This window comes from Oncorhynchus keta, chromosome 26, assembly GCF_023373465.1.
Source record: "Oncorhynchus keta strain PuntledgeMale-10-30-2019 chromosome 26, Oket_V2, whole genome shotgun sequence".
NCBI classification, from domain to species: Eukaryota; Metazoa; Chordata; class Actinopteri; order Salmoniformes; family Salmonidae; genus Oncorhynchus; species Oncorhynchus keta.
The window spans coordinates 12662524-12688622 of NC_068446.1; the positions used below are offsets into that span (position 1 = coordinate 12662524).

At 43.7% G+C, this 26099-nt stretch overlaps 1 protein-coding gene across 2 annotated transcripts in view; it reads right to left on the reverse strand.

Annotated features, from left to right (window-relative positions):
• Positions 1 to 26099, reverse strand: part of LOC118358966 (seizure protein 6 homolog) — a 73321-nt gene that overhangs the window by 3886 nt on the left and 43336 nt on the right. For both annotated transcript variants that reach the window (XM_035737040.2, XM_035737039.2), the window contains exons 9-14: positions 17798 to 17961; positions 13693 to 13887; positions 13383 to 13521; positions 12664 to 12860; positions 12173 to 12367; positions 605 to 799 (exon numbers count right to left, since the gene is read on the reverse strand). In XM_035737040.2, coding sequence (XP_035592933.1) covers positions 605 to 799; positions 12173 to 12367; positions 12664 to 12860; positions 13383 to 13521; positions 13693 to 13887; positions 17798 to 17961 — 1085 coding nt within the window. The remainder of the gene's footprint in view (positions 1 to 604; positions 800 to 12172; positions 12368 to 12663; positions 12861 to 13382; positions 13522 to 13692; positions 13888 to 17797; positions 17962 to 26099) is intronic.

Genomic DNA, 26099 nt, shown 5'->3' on the forward strand with positions numbered 1-26099 from the left:
TTCACATTTCAGCAGGACAATAACCTAAAGCACAAGGCCAAATCTACACTGGAGTTGATTACCAAGACAATGAATGTTCGTTCCTGAGTGGCCGAGTGAAATCTGCTTGAAAATCTATGGCAAGACCTGAAAATAGTTGTCTAGTATTGATCAACAACCAATTTGACTGAGCTTGAAGAATTTGGAAAATAATAAATGGGCAAATGTTGCACAGCCAAGGTGTGGAAAGCTTTTAGAGACTCACCCAGAAAGACTCAGCTGTAATCACTGCCAAAGCTGATTCAACTCAGGGGGTTGAATATTTATCTAATCCAGATACAATATATTAGTGTTTTATTTTCATATATATATATATATATATATGTATATATATATATTTTTACAAATGTTAGAATTTTTATTCCAATTTGACATTACAGTATTATGTGTTGGTCATTGACAAAAAAAGACAATTACATCTATTCTAATCCACCTTGTAACACAACAAAATGTGGAAAAAGTCAAGGTGTGTGAATACTTTCTGAAGGCACTTTATAATCCCATAGGATTACAGTTTGACATCCATCTCAACACACACAGACAAACACCCAGGGGAGTGACTCACAGACACATTTGGGGCTGCGGTCACTCCACTTGGGGGTGCCCGTATCCCGTCCATGGCAGGAGATCTGACCAGGGCCCTCCAGCTGGTAACCCTGGTTACAGGAGAAGCGCACCACCGTTCCAACAGCAAATCCAGACTCTGGGCGTACCGAACGTGCTCCATTCACCACCTCTCCCGGATCAGGACACTGCTGGACTGCGGACGATAAGGGTATAAAAGACATTATCTAATATTTGTATATATTGTTTTATCTACCCTGGTACTACAGATGAAACAGAGCTAAATGAGTGAACTCCGGCACACTTATTTTCTGATATGGAGATGATTGTCCACTGTCCCTGAATAAACCCATACAGAAAATGAATGCATTATAATATACACTGAGTATAAAAAACATTAGGAACACCTGCTCTTTCCATGACCAGTTATGATCCCTTACTGATGTCACCAGTTAAAACATTGGAGACATGGACTGTGTACATGTGCGATTTAGAGGGTGAATGTGCAAGACAAAAGATTTAAGTGCCTTTGAACGGGGTATGAACTAGACGCACCGGTTTGAGTGTATCAAGAACTTCAACGCTGCTTGGAATAATTGTCCTCCACCCAAAGGACATCCAGCCAACTTGACACAACTGTGGGAAGCACAGGAGGTTGGTGGCACCTTAATTGGGGAGGGCTGACTTGTGGAAACGGCTGAAACGGAATGAGTGGAGTGGTATCAAATACATCAAACACATGGTTTTGACGTTAATTCCATTTGCTCCATTCCAGACATTATTATGAGCCGTCCTCCCCTCAGCAGCCTCCTGTAGTGGGAAGCATTGGGGTCAACATGGGCCAGCATCCCTGTGGAACGCTTTCGACACCTTGTAGAGTCCATGCCCCGACGAACTGATGCTCTTCTGAGGGCAAAAAGGGGTGCAACTCAATATTAGAAAGGTGTTCCTAATGTCTTGTACACTCAGTGTATGTACATACAGTATATGAGGGGGAAAATATATATATTTACATATGCTGTATTTCCACAATATATTTATGAAATATATAGCTTGAGCAAATCATAACATAAAAAAGAACATGTTAATTAAATATATTTTGGTGACACATGTATCATGCTGAATTGTAATGTTGAGTCTATTGTCCTCTGGTACCTTGGCATTACGTTCCCAAAGTGGGGTTTGCATGCAAAAGTTGAAAATAAATTCTGCAGCTATTGAGGCAACCTGCCACTTATGAACCATAGTACGATTAGCTTTGATTATTTTGAAAAGAGACATATGACACTCCTGCTGTGACTTTACTTGTATTAATCTGATGACTGTTATTTATTTCATCCACTGACTATGTTTATGTCACGCCCTGGTCTTAGTATTTTGTGTTTTCTTTATTATTTTGGTCAGGCCAGGGTGTGACATGTGGTGTGCTTTTTCTTGTTTTTTTCTTGTAGGTATTGGGATTGTGGTATAGTGGGGTTATCTAGAAAAGTCTATGGTTGCCTGAAGTGGTTCTCAATCAGAGGCAGGTGTTTATCGTTGTCTCTGATTGGGAACCATATTTAGGCAGCCATATTCTTTGAGTGTTTCGTGGGTGATTGTTCCTGTCTCTTTGTTTGCACCAGAATGGGTCAGTCACTTTGGTTTTTCTTTTTACTTGTTTTGGAAGAGAAGAGAACGAGCGCCATTCTCCTTGCGGAGATGGTGCAAAATACATCAACACGGTCGGTCCCTGGGATTGGGCTGGCCAACACGATTCGGTTTGCTTGGAAGGAAAAGGAGTTGGAGCCTTTAGGACGGGAAACTTTTGGAAGGATAATATTGATGGGGATTCTTAAGCTGACGGTGAAGGACGTGTTTTGTTTCCAAGGCAACTCGTTGGAGGGAGCATACGACGTGGCACTATATACAGAGGAGAAACACGATGATATCCTGAGAAGGGCAAGATCAGTGGGAGGTGAGAGGCCGATGAGCCACTATGAAATAACAAGCCTGGCGAAGAATAACTTTAGGGTTGTAACTGTCAACATTTACAACCCTTACGTTAAGGACGAAGAGGTGAGGGCTTTTCTGGGGAGATACATGGATAACGTCTCCTCAGCAAGGCACCTCAAAGACTCCCTTGGGTTTTGGAATGGGAGGAGAGGCTTCCAGGCCCTCCTCAGAGAGGACCCAAAGGGACATGGTGGCTACCTCCATCCTCCTGCTATGTTCTCCCTAGGGGCTGACAGGGGGACGTTGTTTTATGCACGTCAGCCCCCATTACATGTTTTTATTTTTTCATGGGGTCTAATTTTACTTTTGTTAGTTTAAATGTAAGGGGTTTAAGGGATTTTGTTAAGAGGAGGGCGGTTTTTAGTTATTTGGAGGGTGTGGGGTTTGATTTTTGTTTTTTACAGGAGGTTCACCTGAGGGATGGAGGGGATGTTAGTAGGTTTAAGAGGGAGTGGGACAAGGGGGAGTCGGTTTGGGGTATTGGGGGGGGTGCACTCATCGGGGGTAGGGATTTTGGGAGGTAAAAGTGGAGGATTCTTTTGTGGTAATGCAGGGGAGGGTTATAGGGGTGGATGTCACAATAAGGGATTGTACATTTAGATTAGTGGTGGTGTATGGGCCACAGGTGGTGGCAGACAGGAGGGCGGGTGGGAGGGTGGACTGTCTGACGCCCCTGTGTGTCACAAATAGGAAATTAGTGATAGGGGGGATCTTAATACTGCCCGTATTATGAAGGACTGCCCGTTCCATGATCTCGCCATCACGGTTGACAACTCCATTGTGTCCTCCTCCCAGAGCGCTAAGAACCTTGGCGTGATCCTGGACAACACCCTGTCGTTCTCAACTAACATCAAGGTGGTGGCCCGTTCCTGTAGGTTCATGCTCTACAACATCCGCAGAGTACGACCCTGCCTCACACAGGAAGCGGCGCAGGTCCTAATCCAGGCACTTGTCATCTCCCGTCTGGATTACTGCAACTCGCTGTTGGCTGGGCTCCCTGCCTGTGCCATTAAACCCCTACAACTCATCCAGAACGCCGCAGCCCGTCTGGTGTTCAACCTTCCCAAGTTCTCTCACGTCACCCCGCTCCTCCGCTCTCTCCACTGGCTTCCAGTTGAAGCTCGCATCCGCTACAAGACCATGGTGCTTGCCTACGGAGCTGTGAGGGGAACGGCACCTCAGTACCTCCAGGCTCTGATCAGGCCCTACACCCAAACAAGGGCACTGCGTTCATCCACCTCTGGCCTGCTCGCCTCCCTACCACTGAGGAAGTGCAGTTCCCGCTCAGCCCAGTCAAAACTGTTCGCTGCTCTGGCCCCCCAATGGTGGAACAAACTCCCTCACGACGCCAGGACAGCGGAGTCAATCACCACCTTCCGGAGACACCTGAAACCCCACCTCTTTAAGGAATACCTAGGATAGGATAAAGTAATCCTTCTCACCCCCCCCCCTTTTAAGATTTAGATGCACTATTGTAAAGTGACTGTTCCACTGGATGTCATAAGGTGAATGCACCAATTTGTAAGTCGCTCTGGATAAGAGCGTCTGCTAAATGACTTAAATGTAAATGTAAATGTTAATACAGATTTAGGAATAGGGGGGGTTAGCAGTGCAGGCGCCATTGCCGGGCTAATGGCTTGCCATGGTCTGGTAGATGGTGGTCTGCACACTACTCCGAAAATGGCCGGTCCTACATGGCGCAACTCCAGGGGGGTTGAGCGGAGGCTCGACTATATTTTTGTACCCAGGTCTTTGGGTAAGTTGTCTGGGCGGCTGTTGCCTGTTTTCTTTTCGGATCACGACGAGGTGCTCCTGCAGGTGGGGTCGCCAGTCTGCCTCTTTGGTAGGGGGTACTGGAAGTTAGATCGGGATGTGCTGGAGGAGCAGGCTTTTGTTGACGGGTTTTAATGGTTTCTTTTGGAGGCTTGAAGGCCTCCGGTCCATGTGCGAGGGGGTGTTAGAGTGGTGGGAATTAGTTAAGGTGAGGATTAGGGCTTTTATAATAGGGTATTGCAAGAGGGAAAAAAGGGAGGAGAGGAGGGAGGTGGATCGTATCCAAAGGTTAATTGAACTCGAATACGAGGCAGGCAACCTCGGCAGGTCGTTTGACTGGGAGAGATCCGCAACCCTAAAGGCGCAGCTCAGGGAGTTGCAGGAGCGGAAGGCTCGAGCTTTCCTGGAGCGTGCGCATAGTGGCTTTCTAGAACATAATGAGACTTGTTCTGCTATGTTCTTTAAGTTGGTTATAGGGCCAGACAGAGTAGGAAGGTAATGCATGGTGTTAGGGAAGAAAATGGTAGTATAGTTAGAGAACCAGAGGATATGGTCAGGGTGACAACTGATCATTTCCAAGGTTTATTTAAGGAAAGGGAAATAGATGTAGAGCAGGGAAATGTGTTTTTAGAACACTTGTCCAGGCGGTTGCCGGAGGACATTAGAGAAGTGATGGAGGCCCAGATCTCACTAGAAGAGGTTGAGAGCGCTCTTAGGAGGATGGGAAAAGGGAAGGTGCCTGGGATGGATGGGCTGCCGGCTGAGTTTTATCTCAAGTTTTGGGGTATACTTGGACCAGTGGTCCTCGAAGTCTTGAAGGCCATCCTTGAGACGGGGGTCCCGGGGGGATCAATGGCTGTTGGTGTGCTGTCACTTTTATATAAGAAGGGGGAAGTAACAGACCTTGGCAACTGGCGGCCGTTGACCATGCTGTGTGTAGATTACAAGCTACTTGCAAAGGTTTTAGCAGACCGGTTGCGCACAACCCTTCCCTACGTCGACCATGAGGATCAGACGTGCGGGGTAGAGGGCCGCTCTATTAGATGGAACCTACAGTTAATCAGGGACTCCATCGCTTGGGTTGAAGATAGAGGACTGCCTTTAATGGTAGCAGCGCTAGATCAGGCGAAAGCCTTTGATCGCGTGAATAGATCCTTTTTATTCAGAGTGTTAGGTCGATTAGGATTTGGGGAGAAGTTTATAGGATGGATTCGTACATTATATGTCGGAGCGGGGTGCCGAGTTAGTGTAAATAGTCACTTGGGTGACATTTTTGACCTCTCGTCTGGGGTCAGGCAGGGGTGCCCACTCTTGGCTCTCCTCTTCGTTCTGTACATGGAGCCTCTGGGGGCTGCCATTAGGGCAGACACAGGGGTGGAAGGCTTGCTGATCCCTGGAAGTGGTGGGCTGCGTGTTAAGATGACGCAGTACACGGACGGCACTTCCTTGCTGCTGTGCAAGGACTCGTGCCTGACAAGGTCCCTTGCCATCTTTGGGGATTTCACCCGAGCGCCGGGAGCAGTTCTGAACCATGCAAAGTCTTCCGTCAAGTTTTTCGGAAGCTGGCACGGTAGAACGGATGTGCCTGGGGGGTTATCTCTCTGTGAGGGGGCCCTGAGGATTCTTGGGGTCCATTTTGAGACCTCCGGCTCAGCGACGCTAAACTGGAACATGCGTATCGCAGTGGTACAGAGGAAGCTAGCAATGTGGAAGGCTAGGTATTTGTCTTTTATGGGCAAAGTCCTGGTCCTAAAGGTGGATGTGTTGCCGTCTCCTTTGTATTTGGCATACATCTACCCATTGCCGGCTTGCCTGAGGAGGCCTCTAGTGAGGCTTGTGTTTCAGTTTATGTGGAGTGGCAGGTGCGAGTGGGTCACCAGGGCACGCATGATCTGTCCCATCGGGGAGGGAGGTAGGGGGGTACCACATTTCCCCCTCAAGCTGGACACAATTTTTGTTTCTTTCTTGTTAACAGAGCTTGCTCAGCCAGTGATACACCCGTCCGGTTACCAGGGAGTCCGGCGCCTGTAGTGGGCATCTCGGAAGTGGTCTGGGAGGGAGTGCAGGCGCGGGGTCTGGACAACAGGCTTAAGGACCTGAATTGGTTGAGCCTCCATAACTGCTTGCCGGTACGTTCCATCATGTACCGGTATAGTTTGGTGCAATCCCCCACCTGTCCAAGATCCTCTTGTGGCAGGGAGGAGACTGTGCGCCATGTCTTTTGGGACTGTGCCTTTGCCGGAGTAGTATGGGCTAGGGCACGGGTGTTGTTAGGTTTGGTAAAGGGGGATTTTGTATTGACGTGGGCCAGGTTAGAGAGAGGTGTAGGGAGAGCGAGAGGGACGGATAGGGACAGGTTTCTGCTCTGGCTTCTCATGAGTCTCTTTAAACGGGGGCTGTGGGAAGCAAGGCAGAACATGGTGAAGACAGGGAGATTGGGGGGTGGAAGGGATAGTGAGGAGGGTGGAAGGAGATTTGAGGGGGAGGATGAAGAGGGAGGAGAGGAAGTGGGGGCAGCATGCTGCTCGGGAGAGGTGGAAGGGGGTTTAGGGCTGGGTGTCATTTAGATTTGTAAGGGGATAGATAGGGAAAGGTATTTTGTAGGGTGACGGGGAGGGAAGATGCTCCCCTGAGGTTTTGTTTGGGGTTTATGTTTAGTTTAATTAGTTAAATTAAAATACCATTATTTGAGTATGTATGTAAATTATGAGTTGTAAAGAATGAATGGTATTGAAGATAATACATTATTTTTTATAAAAAAAAGATAAGGCTGTTTAGGTTTTCACGGTACGTTTTTGTATTGTTCGTGTATCATCTTCATTAAAGATGTATCAAATTAACCACGCTGCATTTTGGTCCTCCTCTCCTTCACCGCAAGAAAACCGTAACAGTTTAATTGTTACTCGATTAAATGAATCATGTAACAACTAACTCATTAGGAATTTGGGGCACCACAGAAGAGGTTGTTTAAAGAGTTACCATTTCCAGAATTAAACTCTATAAGATATATATCTATTAGATCAATAAACAGTAATCTTATTAATCATTACCTCTTATCATATCGTCATTCTGAACAGTCGTAACCTTGGATCTGCAAAAAACCCAACCTTACTCATGAGCCCTCTCCTGTACTCCCTGTTCACCCACGACTTCGTGGCCATGCACGCCTCCAACTCAATCGTCAAGTTTGCAGACGACACTACAGTGGTAGGCTTGATGACCAACAACGACGAGACGGCATACAGGCAGGAAGTGAGGGCCCTGGTGTCAGGCAAATAACCTCACACTCAACGTCAACAAAACTAAGGAGATGATTGTGGACTTCAGGAAACAGCAGAGGGAACACCCCCCTATCCACATCGATGGAACAGTAGTGGAGAGGGTAGTAAGTTTTAAGTTCCTCGGCGTACACATCACAGACAAACTGAATTGGTCTACCCACACAGACAGCATTGTGAAGAAGGTGCAGCAGCGCCTCTTCAACCTCAGGGGGCTGAAGAAATTTGGCTTGTCACCAAAAGCACTCACAAACTTCTACAGATGCACATTCGAGAGCATCCTGTCGGGCTGTATCACCGCCTGGTACGGCAACTGCTCCGCCCACAACCGTAAGGCTCTCCAGAGGGTAGTGAGGTCTGCACAACGCATCACCGGGGGCAAACTACCTGCCCTCCAGGACACCTACACCACCCGATGTCACAGGAAGGCCATAAAGATCATCAAGGACAATAACCACCCGAGCCACTGCCTGTTCACCCCGCTATCATCCAGAAGGCGAGGTCAGTACAGGTGCATCAAAGCAGGGACCGAGAGACTGAAAAACAGCTTCTATCTCAAGGCCATCAGACTGTTAAATAGCCACCACTAACATTGAGTGGCTGCTGCCAACACACTGACTCAACTCCAGCCACTTTAATAATGGGAATTGATGGGAATTTATGTAAAATATATCACTAGCCACTTTAAACAATGCTACTTAATATAATGTTTACATACTCTACATTATTCATCTCATATGTATACGTATATACTGTACTCTATCATCTACTGCATCTTTATCTAATACATGTATCACTAGCCACTTTAAACTATGCCACTTTGTTTACATACCCTACATTACTCATCTCATATGTATATACTGTACTCGATACCATCTACTGCATCTTGCCTATGCCGCTCTGTACCATCACTCATTCATATATCTTTATGTACATATTCTTTATCCCTTTACACTTGTGTGTATAAGGTAGTAGTTTTGGAATTGTTAGTTAGATTACTCGTTGGTTATTACTGCATTGTCGGAACTAGAAGCACAAGCATTTCGCTACACTTGCATTAACATCTGCTAACCATGTGTATGTGACAAATAAAATTTGATTTAACAGGACAGCCCTCACGTTCATTTTATCATCAATTTCTCTCAACCAATCATCAGTCATTTGTGTAAGTGCTGTGCTTGTTGAGTGTCCTTCCCTATAAGCATGCTGACATTATCTTGTCAATTTGTTTCCTGTAAAATAGCATTTTTGGGCCTATCACAAGGGGGAGTTAGAACAAGGATCTATTTGTAGTCTAAACGGTGGCACAAATGTACAATATTTTCGTAAAGTAATGGAGGTGTGAATGTCTGAGGAAGAAGGCTGCAGAAAGAAGGCTGCAGCTCGAAAATGAGGGAGCACTGGGAGAAAAAAGTCTGGCAGGTTCCGGAATCACCAGCGTGGCGCTCTGGTGGAGGTAAGTGGGGTTCTCGGCACACTGGCGTAGGCTGGGAGATTACGGGTGTGACGGAATTGCTCCAGCAATGTATCGTACGCCTGATCATGGCGTTCTGCCAGGGTATGGAGTCCCTCCATAAGACATTGAAGTAACTCTTCGTGTCTTCCAATAGTGGCTTCTTGCAGGGAGACAGCATTGGGGAGCGGGTCTGAGTCTGCTGGGTCAGTCATGGCCAGTTCGTATTATCATGATTTAGGGAAGTCCCAGATGCAGACAGTGTCGAAGTAACAAAAGTTTATTACTAGAACAGGAGGCACACAAAATGACAGATCAAGGGCAGGCAAAGGTCAGTAATCCAGAAATCCAGATAAGAGGCCAAAAGGTACAGAACGGCAGGCAGGCTCAGGGTCAGGGCTTGCAGAATGGTCAAAACCGGGAAAACTAGAAAACAGGAACTAGAAACACACAGGAGCAAGGGGAAAACCGCTGGTAGGCTTGACGAACAAAATGAACTGGCAACAGGCAAACAAAGGACACAGGTATAAATGCACTAGGGATAATGGGGAAGATGGGTGACACCTGGAGGGGGGTAGAGACAAGCACAAAGACAATTGCAACAGATCAGGGTGTGACAAGTACAGACACTATTTAAAAAAGTCAAATGCATTCGTGAATTCAATCCCTTAACATGCTGACCAGACCGGACACGTCGCGTGCGTGAGCGCCGCAAAATAAATTTAGAAATCCATGTTATTCAATTACTGCACCCACACTGCTCGCGTGCACCAATGAGGGTCTGCGTTGCCAAGGGCTAAAATATAAGTCATTCCTATTTCTGACGCAGATCACGCTGAAAGTCCTGCCTCTCCCATCTCCTCATTGGTTTATAGAAGCAGGTACCCATGTGCCATCTCCTCATTGGTTATACCCACGTGAGCGATTGAAAGACAAAATGTTTTGCCGGTCGTGGTAAACGTGTAAGTTAGATGCCAATCACCATATAAGTTAAAAAATGAAAAAGCCTGGAAGGAGGAGCGATGACTAGAAACGATTCGGCGAGCTAATTAACGTTAGCTTGCAAAGTGCAAGCTAACTAGCTAAATTGCCATACATGTTTAATTGTTTTTGACCTGTCCCCAAATTAATGTCATTGGTTCAGAGTTTGTTTTTATATTTTAACCTGCGTGTCGTGATCGCGTTTATAATAATAATTTTGCATGCCCAATTTTTCGGTTTTTGATTTGGTAAAAAAGTTTGAAATATCCAATAAATGTCGTTCCACTTCATGATTGTGTCCCACTTGTTGTTGATTCTTCACAAAAAAATACAGTTTTATATCTTTATGTTTGAAGCCTGAAATGTGGCAAAAGGTTGCAAAGTTCAAGGGGGCCGAATACTTTCGCAAGGCACTGTACTTTAGCACCGATCGTTGAAGTTGGAGACTTTTATCTCCCTCACTAACTTTAAACATCTGCTATCTGAGCAGCTAACCGATCGCTGCAGCTTTACATAGTCCATCGGTAAATAGCCCACCCAATTTACCTACCTCATCCCCATACTGTTTTTATTTATTTACTTTTCTGCTGTTTTGCACACCAATATCTCTACTTGTACATGACCATCTGATCATTTATCACTTCAGTGTTAATCTGCTAAATTGTAATTATTCGCCTACCTCCTCACGCCGTTTGCACACAATGTATATAGACTATTTTTTTTTCTTTTTTTTCCTACTGTGTTATTGGTTTGTTTATTGTTTACTCCATGTGTAACTCTGTGTTGTTTTCTGTTCACACTGCTATGCTTTATCTTGGCCAGGTCGCAGTTGTAAATGAGAACCTGTTCTCAACTAGCCTACCTGGTTAAATAAAGGTGAAATAAAAAAAAATACAAAATTAAAAACAGTCAAATGCTGTTCATTTTTTGTTTAATTATTTGGTTTTATAACTAAAATGCTTGACTGTATTTTAAGACTTGGATGACTTGCATGCTGTGTGATGACATGCACAAATGAATGAATGATTGAATGATTGATATACTGTATATTGAAGTAGGCCATTATGCCAATAAATAAATTAAGCTAAAACAGCTACAGTAAACAGGATTTAGGCCTAGAGCTCCATGTCATTTCAATAACTTTGCTTCTCAAAGATGCCCTCTGGTGGTCAAACTAGCATTAATGACAACAATGGCTGACAGTAAAATAATATGACTTCATGCACTCTAATGTGCCATACATTTATGCAGCACTCTGCAAGCTGTGCAACTGTACTATTGCCCAACAACAGAGTTTTTTTGCTATCGATGTTCAATGTCTACTATGATGGTAAAAGTCTCTTGATTTTGTGCAATAGCACAAGAAATGCAGATGTGCTGAACTGCTAAGAAGTGATGTGTTTCAAGGCTGCTAGTGGTTAGCAGGACTATGCTAAAAGCCTACACACCGTATAAGTGATACATTTTTTGTTGATACAGAATAAAGAAATCACAGGATATGGTCAGATGATAAGTTGGTTTTACTCGGTATGATATGGGTCTTTACCGTCTTATGTGGACAGTGGCTCACTCCTGCTGTGTATTCACTCGTGTGTTATTCTCTTGACATCACTTTTCCAACATGACATGTCAAATTCTGATAAATGTAAATTTCTCCCAAAATACAAATGTAAAGTGATATGTCATATTGGGACTTTTAATTGGAAACATGATCAGAATGTTTACCAGCAACCTATTTCTGCAATCTTCACTTTCAGTGTCTGAAAGGACCTACGGCTCTATTCAATTTAGCCAACATCTGCATAGTGGTTGTTTGGGCGGCGTCGGAGGTGGAACTGTGTTAGAGCTGTCAAATCTACAAACGTCTCCTGGCCGTATGCCTAACGCAGACATTGCCATTGGCTGCTCAGAGTTGCATTAAGAGTAATCCCATATAGCCTTGCTTACAAGTTCGAACACTGGAATAATATATAATATTCTCATGATTTTGTTTAATGATTTTTAATTTGAGTGTCTTTACTTCTATGTAGCCTACATTTTCTCTTTCTTTTGAGTCAACAATGTCGTCGAGCAGGAACGCACTTTAGCTCACCTTTGATGCAGCTGGGTGGGCTGTTGCTCCAGGAAAGATCCCATTGGCAAGTGATGATGTCAGAGCCACTGATGTCATACCCCGGCTGGCACTGATAGGTCAACACACTTCCCCTCACAGGAGAGGTATGGGAGGAGCTAATCCAGCCAAATTCGATTTGAGGGAGGGCAGGGCAGGTGTCATTAGGCTCTACCTCTGGATGTGAAAGAAGTTGATGTCATTAGATGTAGGATAAACCAAGTGCGTGTTCATAACATTCAGATTGAAAAATAATCGTGTAGAACACACAATTGAGGTAGAATACGTAAATCGTCTTGTCTGTTAATATTATGTCTACAAAGTTATTAACATATTGCCTCACTGAATACACGCCAGGAAAATGTAAATATTGTATTTTTGTGATGTTATGTATGGGCAATCAATGTTCTGCATATCATGTCCTTTATGTGAATGTAATGTCCTGTATGTAAAAGTCCTGTATGTGTACGTACCATGGTAGTGAATAAGGAACCCCTGGCTTAGAATAAAGGAGGAATCGTCAGGGTCACTCTGGAACTGAATAGTGACCTCAGAACCACCTGACACGACCTGGAAACGCTCTCGTGACCCCAGGTACTGGCCAATCACATGGGACATGAGGTCGTGACCATCGAATATGGTGAGAACGTCATTGTGGCGGATATTCAAACTTTGAGGGAGACAAAATACATGAAGAGAGGAAAACAACTTTCACAATGTCACTTCAAATGGAATCATAAAATATATATTCTCACAATCATTGTAATTTCTAATCCTTACAATAAAAACTTCACTGGAAGCATCACATCATTTTTTAAATGTATGTGTCAGTCACAGTTGAAACGCACCCATTATAATCAATGAGACTCGCTACACCAGCCACGGAAGCAGTCATCAGTGAAGCGACGAAATGCAAGGTTCACATTGTTCAACCTTTGTTTTATGCTTTAAGTATATTCCTTTCAAAACATGCACAAACATACTTATTTTGAGTTCTATCTCCATCATATACCTCCGGTGTAGTGGTAAAAAAACAACTATGCAAAGGGAGCGCCCATGTCATGCAGTGAGGTTTCAGAGGCAAAAGAGGCATGGGAAAATTCAAGGAGAACAATTCCCTCTCCCAAATGCTCCAACCACAGCTTCAAAGACCAAAATAATGCCTTTTGGGTGTTGGAGAGGCCAAACTCACATCTGGATGTCCAGTTCGATGCGCTTCTCCTCATTACCATGGATCTGCCACACACAGTCCTGCCCCTTGGAGTAGCTCTGTGGCCAATCAGGGGACAGAACAGTGCTGGAGGGATCGGTCAACTCTCCCCCACACAAAGCTGAGAGAGAGAGTGGGAGTTAGGGGCGGAAGATAGAAAGCAAGATAGGGAAGGGGGGGTGAAAAAGTTACTGTAACATTAACTGTATTATTATATTTTTTTTGTTTAGTGAATGAAAGGGGCTTTACAAACACATTATCATAATGAAATGGTAGTATTCAATAGTATTACCTTTACACACAGGCTCACTCTCATTCCAGTGTGGATCGCTTGGGTCCACACACTCAATGACCCCGGAGCCCTGCTCCATGACAAAGCCTGGGGAGCAGGAGAAGGTGACTGTGGTGCCCAACGGAAAGGTAATGTCACTGCTGCTGAAATTCCCATGGGGCAAGTACGGCTCATAACAGTGTTCCCCGTCAAAGGCTGAGAGAAAGCGAGAGAGAACGAGAGAGAGAGATAAAATAGTGTGCACATGTGAATATGAGGAGAGAAAGAGAGAGGAGTAGGATAAAGCATAATATAAAATGAACTAAAGTAGGGCTGACCCCATTTAGTCGACTGGTCGATTGTTTGGTCTATCGACTGTTGGTCGACCAAGATTTCTTTTTTTATGGTGCACAAGACACCTGTTTGATTCCCGCCTGTATCATTGGACTAATCCACTGCGGAGGCCACGGCAATGGCACAGTCCATCACTCTAAGACATGTGATACTGAAATTGTATTTGTGGTTATATTATGTAAATAAGGTATTTAGTTTTAAAAAATATAAATCAGAAAAAATTTATAAAAACCTGTTTTCGCTTTGTCCTTTGGGGTATTGTGTGTAGAGTGATGAGGAAAAAAATATTGTATCCATTTTAAAATAAGGAAAAAGAAAAGGAGTCTGAATAGTTTCCGAATGCAATGTGTGAAGGGCCTACATGCATCAACTTTCAATGAATGCATTTGTTCACATGTTTTGTGCATATGGATTGAATATTGCCAAATGCGTCTGTGAAAAATATTATGCCTATTTAATTTAACCCTTTGCTGTTAATAGATCGTAAAGGAGCATACAACTGACCTAAATGTTTGGAAATGATAAGTTCACTTTCGCATTTCATAGCCTTAAAACGTATCTCAAGAACAAGTGCACTATTTATCTCACATCTGAAGGCCGGGGGGCATTTAGGACGTCTACTGCGGATCGCTAAAATATTCTGTGATTATGATCACACTTTCTCAACTCAAATATTATGGCGATACTATACCAAAGATGGATTTGTATGGTTTAGAAAAATGGGAACCAAGCTTCGAGTTATCAGTGTAACCCTGTTATTGCCTGGACTTGTTGAAATACCTTCACGCCTACAAAAAAACCCCTCCTGGCTTCTGTCATAACTGTCAATTTACTTGAAAAAAGAAAGAACTACAGGGGGAAGTTTGGACGAAAACTATTCCTGTCCGAATCGTCCTCTGGAATAACGGACATTCTGGGTTAACAATTACATAACCAACGTTCTCTAGTAATACTAGTCCAAGGGTTTGTATTTGTAATTATTATGGATCCCCATTATCTGCTCCTGTCACAAATCCTCCCGGTGATGCTGCTCATTCCGTTCACCAGCTCCGGAGGTCTACGTCACTGAACTGGATTCATTACCACCAACCCCGGACTGTCTTGTCTCATTATCTACACCTGGTTCTCATTCCCCCTGATTAGTATGTGTATATATATATATGTCACGCCCTGACCATAGATAGCCTGTTATTCTCTATGTTGGTTAGGTTGGGGTGTGACTAGGGTGGGTCATCTAGGTAATTATATATCTATGTTGGCCTGGTATGATTCCAAATCAGAGGCAGCTGTTTATCGTTGTCTCTGATTGGGGATCATATTGAGGCAGCCATTTCCCCTTTTGTGCTTTATGGGATCTTGTTTATGTTTAGTTGCCTGTAAGCACTGAATTGTCGTCACGTTTAGTTTATTCTTTAGTATTTGCTTTAGTTTCACTTTATTCATTAAAATATGTGGAACTCTACGTACGCTGCGCCTTGGTCCGACCAATATTACGAACAACGTGACAATATACAGTATGTGCCCTCTGTTCCCCATTGTCCTTGTCGGTTTTGTTGTTACCGTGTTCGTTGGTCGTGTGAGTACCTGTGCTATTATATCGGCTTCCATTTTGCACTTGTTTTACGGGTCTCGTCCCATGTATTATTTAGAGGTTAACACCTCGCTCGTTTGTTTGAGTGGAGAAAATAAACCCACCTATTACGCATTCCTGCACTTGCCTCCAATCATTATACAGCGTGACACTGCCAAGGCAGCAGCTACTCTTCCTGGGGTCTGGCAAAATTAAGGCAGGTACAACATTTTAAATAGATTCATTACAGAATTCGCAACACAATAAGTGTGTGCCCTCAGGCCCATACTCCACTACTACATATCTACAATGTCAAATCCATCTGTACATGTGTGGGCATAGTGCATATGTTATCGTGTGTGTGCCTATGTTTGTGTTACTTCACAGTCCCAACTGTTGCATAAGGTGTATTTTACCTGCATTTTAAATCTGTTTGCTGTGGAATAGAGTTCCATGTAGTCATGGCTCTATGTAGTACTGTGCGCCTCCCATAGTCTGTTCTGGACTTGGGGACTGTGAAGAGACCGCTGGTGGCATGTCTTGTCATGTATGCATGAGTGTCCGAGCTGTGTGCTAGTATTTTAAACAGACAGCTCTGTACCTTCAGCATGTCAACACCTCTTAAAAAGCAACGAGGAAGTCATTCTCTCTTCCACTTTGAGCCATGAGCGATTGACATGCATGTCATTCATGTTAGCTCTCTGTGTACTTTTAAGGGCCAGCCTTGCTGCCCTGTTCTGAGCCAACTGCAATTTTCTCAAGTCTCTCTTTGTCGTACCTGACCACACAACTGAACAGTAGTCCAGGTGCTTGTTTAATAGCCTACTGATTCCGTGAGCACCAAGTCTCATGCAATGGCACAATGTCGGATAAAGCAGATTTGGCTGTTTTTAAATCTTTGCTATGCTGTAATAAAGGCTTTACAATTGTTTTTTCGTTAGAACAGACTGGCATTACTTAATTTTTTAGGGTTGTTTACATTGTTCCAAACAGGCAGAAAAATCATATTGTAATCTAACAGCATCTGTTTGTCACACATAATATGCACACATCTCTTGCTCCTATACACTCCTTTTTCTTGATCTCCTTTTTATGGTTATTATTACCATTATTATTATGATCATCATTATAATAATAAGTCATGTCATTATCATTAGTAGATCTGGTATAACAACCATTGAACTGTAGGCATTAGAGGGTGGGTGTCCTGTTTAGTCTTAATACCGTAACTACTTAGGCCAACATTTCAATATAAAGGCTACTGAATCAATCATTAATTTGTTCATCCCATCACACTATGCGAGACATTTATGCTTTGAAATGCAATCAAGCATTTTAGTTTTATAATGAAATAACAAAGGGAGCTTCGAATAATTTGCCGACACAATAAATAAACTGCAATTCAAGAATGCATGCAACAATTTTTTGTCTGCTGTAATAAAGGCTTTGTATGATTTATTTTGTGTTTGAACAGACTCTCTGGTACAGTTATTTATTTAGTGTTGTTTACACAGTTCCAAATGGTCAGAAAAAAATATAATATTGTAATTTAACAGCAGCTGTTTGGCACATATAATACTCATACAACGCTTACTCTTATACCTCCTTTATCTTGATCTCCAGTAGTTTCCACAGCTAAGTCAAATGTCTTCCACAGATCTGACTTCCCCTTTCCCTCCTGAGCAACCAGTAAACATTTGCCCGTTTCGCGTTTTTCATGTCTTTCTCATCCATTTTGCTGTCAACCTTACTGTGTTTGGAGTTTGTTATAACAAATGTATTGATGTGATTATGATAAGCTATAGGTCAGGCCCTATTGGTTATATGCATGCGATGAGAGCGAGACAATGTGCGCCAGTCACACAGGCACTTGCTGTCATGTTTTGAACACAGTCTGACCTTTGAGTCATTTGTGTGTCTTAATTATTTATCAAACAGTATGCTTAAACCATCAGACAAGCTCAGTGCATATGTAGTTGGTTTTATTCAAGCACATATTGAAAAATATGTTTAAAAGTTTCGACCAATCGATTGGTCTTAAGAACAAGACGACTCTCGGTCAAACAAGATTTTATTTTGACGGGGACAGCCCTAAACTAAAGCAAGCAGCAGTGACTGTACTGCACAGTCAACTAACAATTAAGAGTGAGAAAGAGACAAGAGAAACTGTGTACTGATGCTGGGAGCATTTAAAGGTCTCACCTTCATAGCGCAGAGCTAGCAGTAGCGGGATGAAAGAGGAGTCGGCTGTGAGCTCCAGGTAGAGTATGAAGCCCTCACTCACGATGCCACGCTCTGGAACATCGTCCAGGTCTGAGTCAAAGAGCAGCGGAGCCATGGAGTTGTTTCCGCTTCGCACAATCAGCCTGACAAAGAGGGAGAATAAAGGATGGAGGGGAAGAAAGAAGAGTAGAGAGGCGGAAATCAAATCAAACTTCATTTGTCACAAGTGTAGACTTTACCGAGAAATGCTTACTTTACAAGCCCTTAACCGACAGTGCTGTTCAAGAAGAGTTAAGAAAATATTTACCAAGTAGACTAAAATAAAAAGTAATAATAAAAAAGTAACACAATAAGAATAAGAATAATGAGGTTATATACAGGGGGCACCGGTACCGATTCAGTGTGCAGGGGTACAGGTTATTTGAAGTCATTTGAACATGTAGATTGGAGTGAAGTGACAATGGATAGATAATAAACAGCGAGTAGCAACAGTGTACAAAAGGGAGGGCGAGGGTCAATGTAAATTGTCCGGTGGCGATTTTACTAATTGTTCAGCAGTCTTATGGCTTGGGTGTAGAAGCTGTTGAGGAGACTTGGCGCTCCGGTCCCGCTTGCCATGCGGTAGCAGAGAAAACAGTCTATAAATGGGGTGACTGGCGTCTCTGACAATTTTATGGGCTTTCCTCTGACACCGGCTATTATATAGGACCTGGATGGCAGAAAGCTTGGCCCCAGTGATGTACTGGGCCAGTTGCACTACCCTCTTTAGAGCCTTACGGTCAGATGCCAAGCAGTTGCCATACTAGGCGGTGATGCAACCGGTCAGGATGCTTTTGATGGTGCAGCTGTAGAACCTTTTGAGGTTCTGGGGACCCATGCCAAATCTTTTCAGTCTCCTGAGGGGGAAAAGTGTTGTCTTGCCCTCTTCACAACTGTCTTGGTATGTTTGGACCATGATAGTTCCTTGGTGATGTGGACAGCAAGGAACTTGAAACTCTCGAACCCCCTCCACTACAGCCACATCAATGGTAATGGGGGCCTGTTCGGCCCGCCTTTTCCTGTAGTTCACGATCAGCTTCTTTGTCTTTCTTACATTGAGGGAGAGGTTGTTGTCCTGGCACCACACTGCCAGTTCTCTGACCTCCTCCCTATAGGCCGTCTCATCGTTGTCGTTGATCAGGCCTACCACTGTTGTGTCATCAGCAAACTTAATGATGGTGTTGGAGTCGTGTTTGGCCACGCAGTTGTGGGTGAACAGGGAGTACAGGAGGGGACTAAGCACACACCCCTGAGGTGCGCCAGTGTTAAGGAACAGCGTGGCAGATATGTTGTTGCCTACTCTTACCACCTTGGGGTGGCATGTCAGGAAGTCCATGATCCAGTTGCAGAGGGAGGTGTTTAGTCCCAGAGTCCTTAGCTTAGTGATGAGCTTCATGGGCATTACGGTGTTTAACGCTGAGCTGTAGTCAATGAACAGCATTCTCACTTCAGTGTTGCTTGCCTTGAAGCGAGCATAAAAGGCACTTAGCTTGTCTGGTAGGCTCACATCACTGGGCAGCTCGCATCTGGGTTTCCCTTTGTAGTCCGTAATAGTTTTCAAGCCCTGTCACATCCGACAAGCATCAGAGCCGGTGTGGTAGGATTCAATCTTAATCCTGTATTGACGCTTTGCTTGCTTAATGGTTCGTCTGAGGGCATAGCGGGATTTCTTATAAGTGTCTGGATTAGTCTCCTGCTCCTTGAATGTGGCAGCTCTAGGTTTTAGCTCAATGTGGATGTTGCCTGTAATCCATGGCCTCTGGTTGGGATATGTATGTACAGTCACTGTGGGGACGATGACTGAGGTGGTGTACTCCTCAAAGCCATTGGATGAATCCCGGAACATATTCCAGTCTATAATAGCAAAACAGTCCTGTAGTGTAGCATTCGCGCCATCTGACCACTTCCGTATTGAGCAAGTCACTGGTGCTTTAGTTTTTGCTTGTAAGCAGGAATCAGGAGCATAGATTTATGGTCAGATTTGCCAAATGGAGGGCGGGGGAGAGCTTTGTATGCAGGTGGCGAGAAAGGGGGTGCAGAGGGAGGAAGAATAGCGGGTAGGAAGGAAGGATAGTAGAAAGGAAGGAAAGATGAAAGGAAGGAAAGAAGGGAGAAAAGAAGAGTGAAGGGAGAGAGGTTATTCCGTCAAGACGTTTAATCATGGTATTTGATTTTATTATGGATTCTCATTAGCTTCTGCCAAGGCCGCTACTCTACTACCACATATCTACAACAGAAAATCCATGTGTACGCGTGTGTGTTGTGCGTATGTTATCATGTGTGTGTGTGAATGCATGTGTCTGTGCCTGTGTGAGTGTCTTTTCACAGTCTCCGCTGTTCCATAAGGTGTATATCTATCCGTTTTCAAATCAGATTTTACTGCTTGCATGAGTTACTTGATGTGGAATAGAGTTCCATGTGGTCATGGCTCTATGTAGTACTGTGCTCCTCCCATAGTCTCAAATAAAATTGTATTTGTCACATGCTTCAAATACGAGACTGAAACGCTTATTACAAGCCCTAACCAACAATGCAGGTTAAAATGTATATATTATTATTTTTTGAACACCACCCCAAAAAAGAACGAGAAGAAAAATAAATCAAAGTAACAAATAATTATTAGCAGCAGTAAAATAACAATAGCAAGGTTATATACTGGTGGTATCGGTACAGAGTCAATGTGCGGGGACACCGGTTAGTCAAGGTAATTGAGGTAATATGTACTTTATAGGTAGGGTTAGCGCATGGTCTATTTTCCTGAGTATCCACCTGTCTGAACCTGGATTCCTTTGTATGCATGTTGTTTGTATGCATGTTGAACGAGTGGATTACTGAAATCAATGGCGCCAACTAAACAGACTTTATTGGATATAAAGAAGGATTTTATCAAACAAAACAACCATTCATTGTATAGCTGGGACCCTTGGGATTGCAAACAGAGGAAGATCTTCAAAGATAAGTGATTTATTTTAATCGCCATTTGTGATTTTGTGATGCCTGTGCTGGTTTGAAAAATATGTTGACGTGGGACACTGTCCTCAGATAATCGAATGCTATGCTTTCGCCATATATCCTTTTTGAAATCTGACAACGTAGTTCGATTACCAAGATTCTAAGCTTTTGAATGATGTAAGACACTTCTATTCCATGAATGTTTAATATTATAATTTTTATTTTTTTATTTGGCACTCTGCAATTTCACCGGATGTGTCGAATTTGATCCCGCTAGCGGGATCCGTGCGCTAATGTAATCGGTGGCAGGGAAGTCAGACGCAGGAGAGCAGAACTTGGTAATAGCCAGAACAGTTTAATAGCAAAACCCACGGCATAAAAATAACAAGAATAATTGGGTACAAAAACCTGTCGCGCACCAAACAACACGTGCACAAGCACTTACAATAAACAATACCACACAAAGACATGGGGGAAACAGAGGGTTACATATACAACAAATGATTGAGGGAATTGAAACCAGGTGTGAGGAAAAACAAGACAAAACACATGGAAAATGAAAAGTGGATCGATGATGGCTAGAAGACCGGCGACGCCGACCGCCGAGCACCGCCCGAACAAGGAGAGGACCCGACTTCGGCAGAAGTTGTGACAGCTAAGAGGTTTTTAAGGTGACTAAAATAACAGAGAGTAGCAGCAGTGTAAAGGGGGAGGGGCAAGGCAAATAGTCTGAGTAGCCATTTGATTACATGTTCAGGAGTCTTATGCGTTGTGGGTAGAAGCTGTTTAGAAGCCTCTTGGACGTAGACTTGTCGCTCCGGAACCACTTGCCATGCTGTAGCAGAGAGAACAGTTTATGATTAGGGTGGCTGGAGTCTTTGACAATTTTTATGGCCTTCCACTGACACAGCCAAGTATAGAGGTCCTGGATAGCAGGAAGCTTGGCCCCAGTGATGTACTGGGCCATGCGCACTACCCTCTGTAGTGCCTTGCGATCGGAGGCCGAGCAGTTGCCATACGAGGCAGTGATGCAACCAGTCAGCATGCGCTCGATGGTGCAGCTGTTCTGGACTTGGGGACTGTGAGAGACCTGTGAGACTGTGAGAGACCTCTGGTGGCATGTCTTGTGGGATATGCATGGGTGTCTGAGCTGTGTGCTAGTAGATTGAAAAGACAGCTCGGTGCATTTAACATGTCAATACCTCTCACAAATACAAGTAGTGATGAAGACAATCTCTCCTCTACTTTGAACCAGGAGAGATTGACATATTATTAATGTTAGCTCTCTGTGTACATTTAAGGGCCAGCCGTGCTGCCCTGTTCTGGGCCAATTGTAATTTTCCTAATTCCCGTGGTGCCTGACTACACGACTGGACAGTAATCCAGGTGCGACAAAACTAGGGCCTGTAGGACCTGCCTTATTGATAGTGTTCTTAATAAGTCAGAGCAGCGCTTTATTTTGGACAGATTATGGGGCTCTCCCCATTTTAGCTACTGTTGCATCAATATCTTTCAACAAGGTTTAGCGTTTAGTGAATGATGTGTTCCAAATACAATGCTTTAATTTTTTGAAATATTTAGGACTAACTTCATTCTTGCCACATATTCTGAAACCTAGACCGCTGCCCTGGGGAATGCCTTACTGACTGGATTGTGTTGGATTGGCTTCCATTAAAGAACACCCTCTGTGTTCTGTTAGACAGGTAACACTCGATCCACAATATAGCAGGGGATGTAAAGCCATAACACATATGTTTTTCCAGCTGCAGATTATGATCGATAATCAAAAGCTGCACTGAATTATAACAAAACAGATCCCACAAACTTTTTATTATCAATTTATCTCAGCCAATCATCAGTGATTTGTGTAAGTGCCATACATATTGAATGCCCCTCCCCTATAAACATGCTGTTGTTAATTTGTTTACTGTGAAATAGCATTGTATCTGGTCAAACGCCATTTGTTCCCCAAACGTTTACTAAGGGTGATTAACAGGCTGATTGGTTGGCTGTTTGAGCCAGTAAAGGATCCTTTGCTATTCATGGGTAGCGGAATGCTAATTCGCATAGTTAAAAAAAATGATGTAGCGTCCAAACTACTTGGCCAACAACCCAATCTATGGAGAGATGAGACTCTCATGAACATGATGTTGTTCACAGTTTTACTCTACGACCCCCACAAGCATTACGGGACTCGTTTGACGTCGGTACAGCCAATCTGCCAATCTGTCTGTAGCGTCCAAACACTAATATGACCTCTCTATGAAAAGGTGAGTCTTTAACACACACGTACCTGTCGGTTGTTATGCTCTAGGATGCCCATAAACCTCACAAGACTAGTCTGAAGGTAGCCGGGGACCAGTTTAATGTGGGCTATTTTTAGCACTTTTCTGGAATTCTTGATAGTTTTATTGCTTTACTGGGAGACTTATCAGAGGTAGACATGACGGTGATATGTTTGAGCTGATAATGCACACATTGGACTTCCTACTAGGGCAAACCTCCTCAGTGCTAACAGTATATCTCAGGTTCATAGGCGCATTAATACTGCATAGGACTGCATAGCTGTAGGATTGACAGGGGCATTGAGGGGAGTTAGAGGGGCATAAATCAGGTTACTCCCTTATGACTGCCAACACCCCTGGGACAATGCACATTTACAACAACTCAGTGACACAATGGTAGGGATTATCTGAGCAGCGCTTGGGTCACTGATACGTCATTGTCTCAACGCAGCCTTGAAATGCTTGGACAGGGTCCAGGAGGCAAGATAATTAGGATAGAGTCATTCCTGTAGAGCATATTCTGTTTCCAAAAGGTGTCAAAGTTATCTATAAAAGTTATGGCAACAGATCTACAGTAGTATTTTAGCCAGGTTTGTAAATGCCAGTAGTCTCCTGAATCTTTCACAGCCGTGGCCCAGCGGTGTTACCGGGCTTGGAATAATTGGCCGCTTTTTGGAATCTTTCAGAGCTAGAATCAGTTCTTCAAAATCCATTTTCAGCAGTTCCGAGCTAGCCCTCCTAATGTGTGTCATTTTATCCAACATGGACTACGACAACGTCAGTCCCCGACAGCTGTCGGAGAATGGTAGGAAGCAGTCTTGTAATGTCCTGTACTACTGTAGATCTGTAGGGTGAAGAATAAGAACATCCACTAAGTCATCCAGAAGTATCCTACTAACTTCATTCTCCAGGGAATGTGGAGACCCCTTCAGGGAGGAATCCCTGCAGAGCACCAGCCAGTCGGCTGCTGAGAGACGACAGAGCGGCAAACACTCCCACTAACACAGCTCCTGCAGCGTTGAAAACATTTGTTAGCAACCTCCATTTGAAACTACAGGCTAGCTGGTCTCTTCTTGAAAATAATTTATTAACAGTTTGCTATGAGTTTCAGTGGGTTCGCAAATACAGCCCTAACCCTGCCTCCTGAAACAAGCACAGCCAGTGAAATGGCAAACACACAAGCACACACCAGTACGGCAAACTGGGAGAAAGCAGAGGCACTCTCTATAGGTCCTGGCTGCACATACACTGTACGAGCGGGAGATGACCAACTCGCAAGTTGGTGCTGTAGAAACAAGCAGTAAATTGCGGGCAGTGAGCCAAAACACCAGTCAACAAAGATCACTAAATACACTGTGGCATTCTCATAGTTGCAGTGTTAACTTGAATATAATCTTGGTTATTAACCCAGAATTAGTCTTGGTCAGATGCTCGATTAAGTTCTGGTTCCATACATGTTAAGAGAAGAGATAGAATGAGGTTTGGAACTGGAAAGAAGAGATGGGCAACTTTGATGTGGGGGCCACAAAACAAAGTGGCGTACCCAGAGCTATACCCACACATGATTTGTGTGATTTGTCAACTGATTTGTACGATCAATCTATTTGTGCAGATAGACTACCTAACTCTCTTAACTAAATGCATTATAACAGTAGCAAGGGCCGGCCTTAGCTTTTTGAGGGCCCTAAGCAAGAGGGCTTGATGCTGGTTACCAGTATTGGATTCTAGCTTGAAATACTTGCTACACTAGAAGTTAATGATAACAGCTGCATCTTCTCATGAAGCGTTGGAGGTTCCTTCGGTATCGGCCAACATTTTCATGGGATCGCCGGGGAATAAGGTAGGTTCTGCTTCACTGTAGTCTACTAATTCCTATCATTTGTGGGGGGTGAGTTAGAGAAGCCCCTAATGGGGCTAGGGTTTGGCCTGAGGGCTCCGGCTCTAAATGGACAACAGCCATCAACTATTACTATGGGAAGCATGGTTAGAACAGTGGAAGTTTGAAATACCCACGCACCCTGTTTTCCTGAAGCTAAGATATTGGATTTATTAGAAATCATGCCCACCATCAAGAAACAGATTCCTGCTCAAACTGTTGTGTTCCATATTGGGTCTAATGATATTATGCGTGTGAAATCTGTAAAGCTTAGAGACAATTTCTTACATCTCTTGGAGAATGCTCAGAAATTAGCAGGACATATAATTGTCTCAGGCCCAATTCCATCTCACCGTTGTGAGTGTTTTGGCCATCTTTTGTCTCTTCACCAGTGGTTAATATGTCTGACCAAGGACTTGGGCATGTCCTTCTGGAATAGGCCTGGCTACTTTGTGGAAGACGGAATTCACCTGGGTGAAAATGGCTCCCAGGTGTTATCATCAAACATTGGAAAGGTTATTGGCCAACTAAATTGATATGAGGACAATATTAGCATTACATGTTAGTCAGTTTATACCATCTCCACATGTTGTATCTGAAAGTGGTGACATGCCAGATGGTGCTAACCGGAGAAATGTAATTACTATTCATACTTAGTTTTTTTCCCCTAATAGGTATAAGGGTGGATATTGATCCAACACCTGCTGCTTATTCAAACCAGCCCACTGGTTTGAGGGAGATAGCCAATAGTAATTAGCTGTTTCAGGGGCATGGCGGATGTAAAGGTAATGGCGGACTGAACGAAGTTATGTAGGGCACCTCAAGATAAAATGTAATATTCAATATTGGCAAGTTAGACTAAAATATTAGCACTACATAATCTGGTGGGTGATAACCTTCAACCTGGATAATAACACAAAACAAATCGTAAGACTAGAGACATTTATCAACAAATATTTTACGAAAACAAGCAACACCCAAACATGACGGAGAGTAAACGTGACTCTTCTACAGACAGACGATTTAATAATGCCACCACCGGGAATGGTAAAGGTCGAAACCGATCTGTTAAAATCAATAAATGACAAACTGGGTATACTTGAATTAGTTAGTAAGGATATAAAAGAGT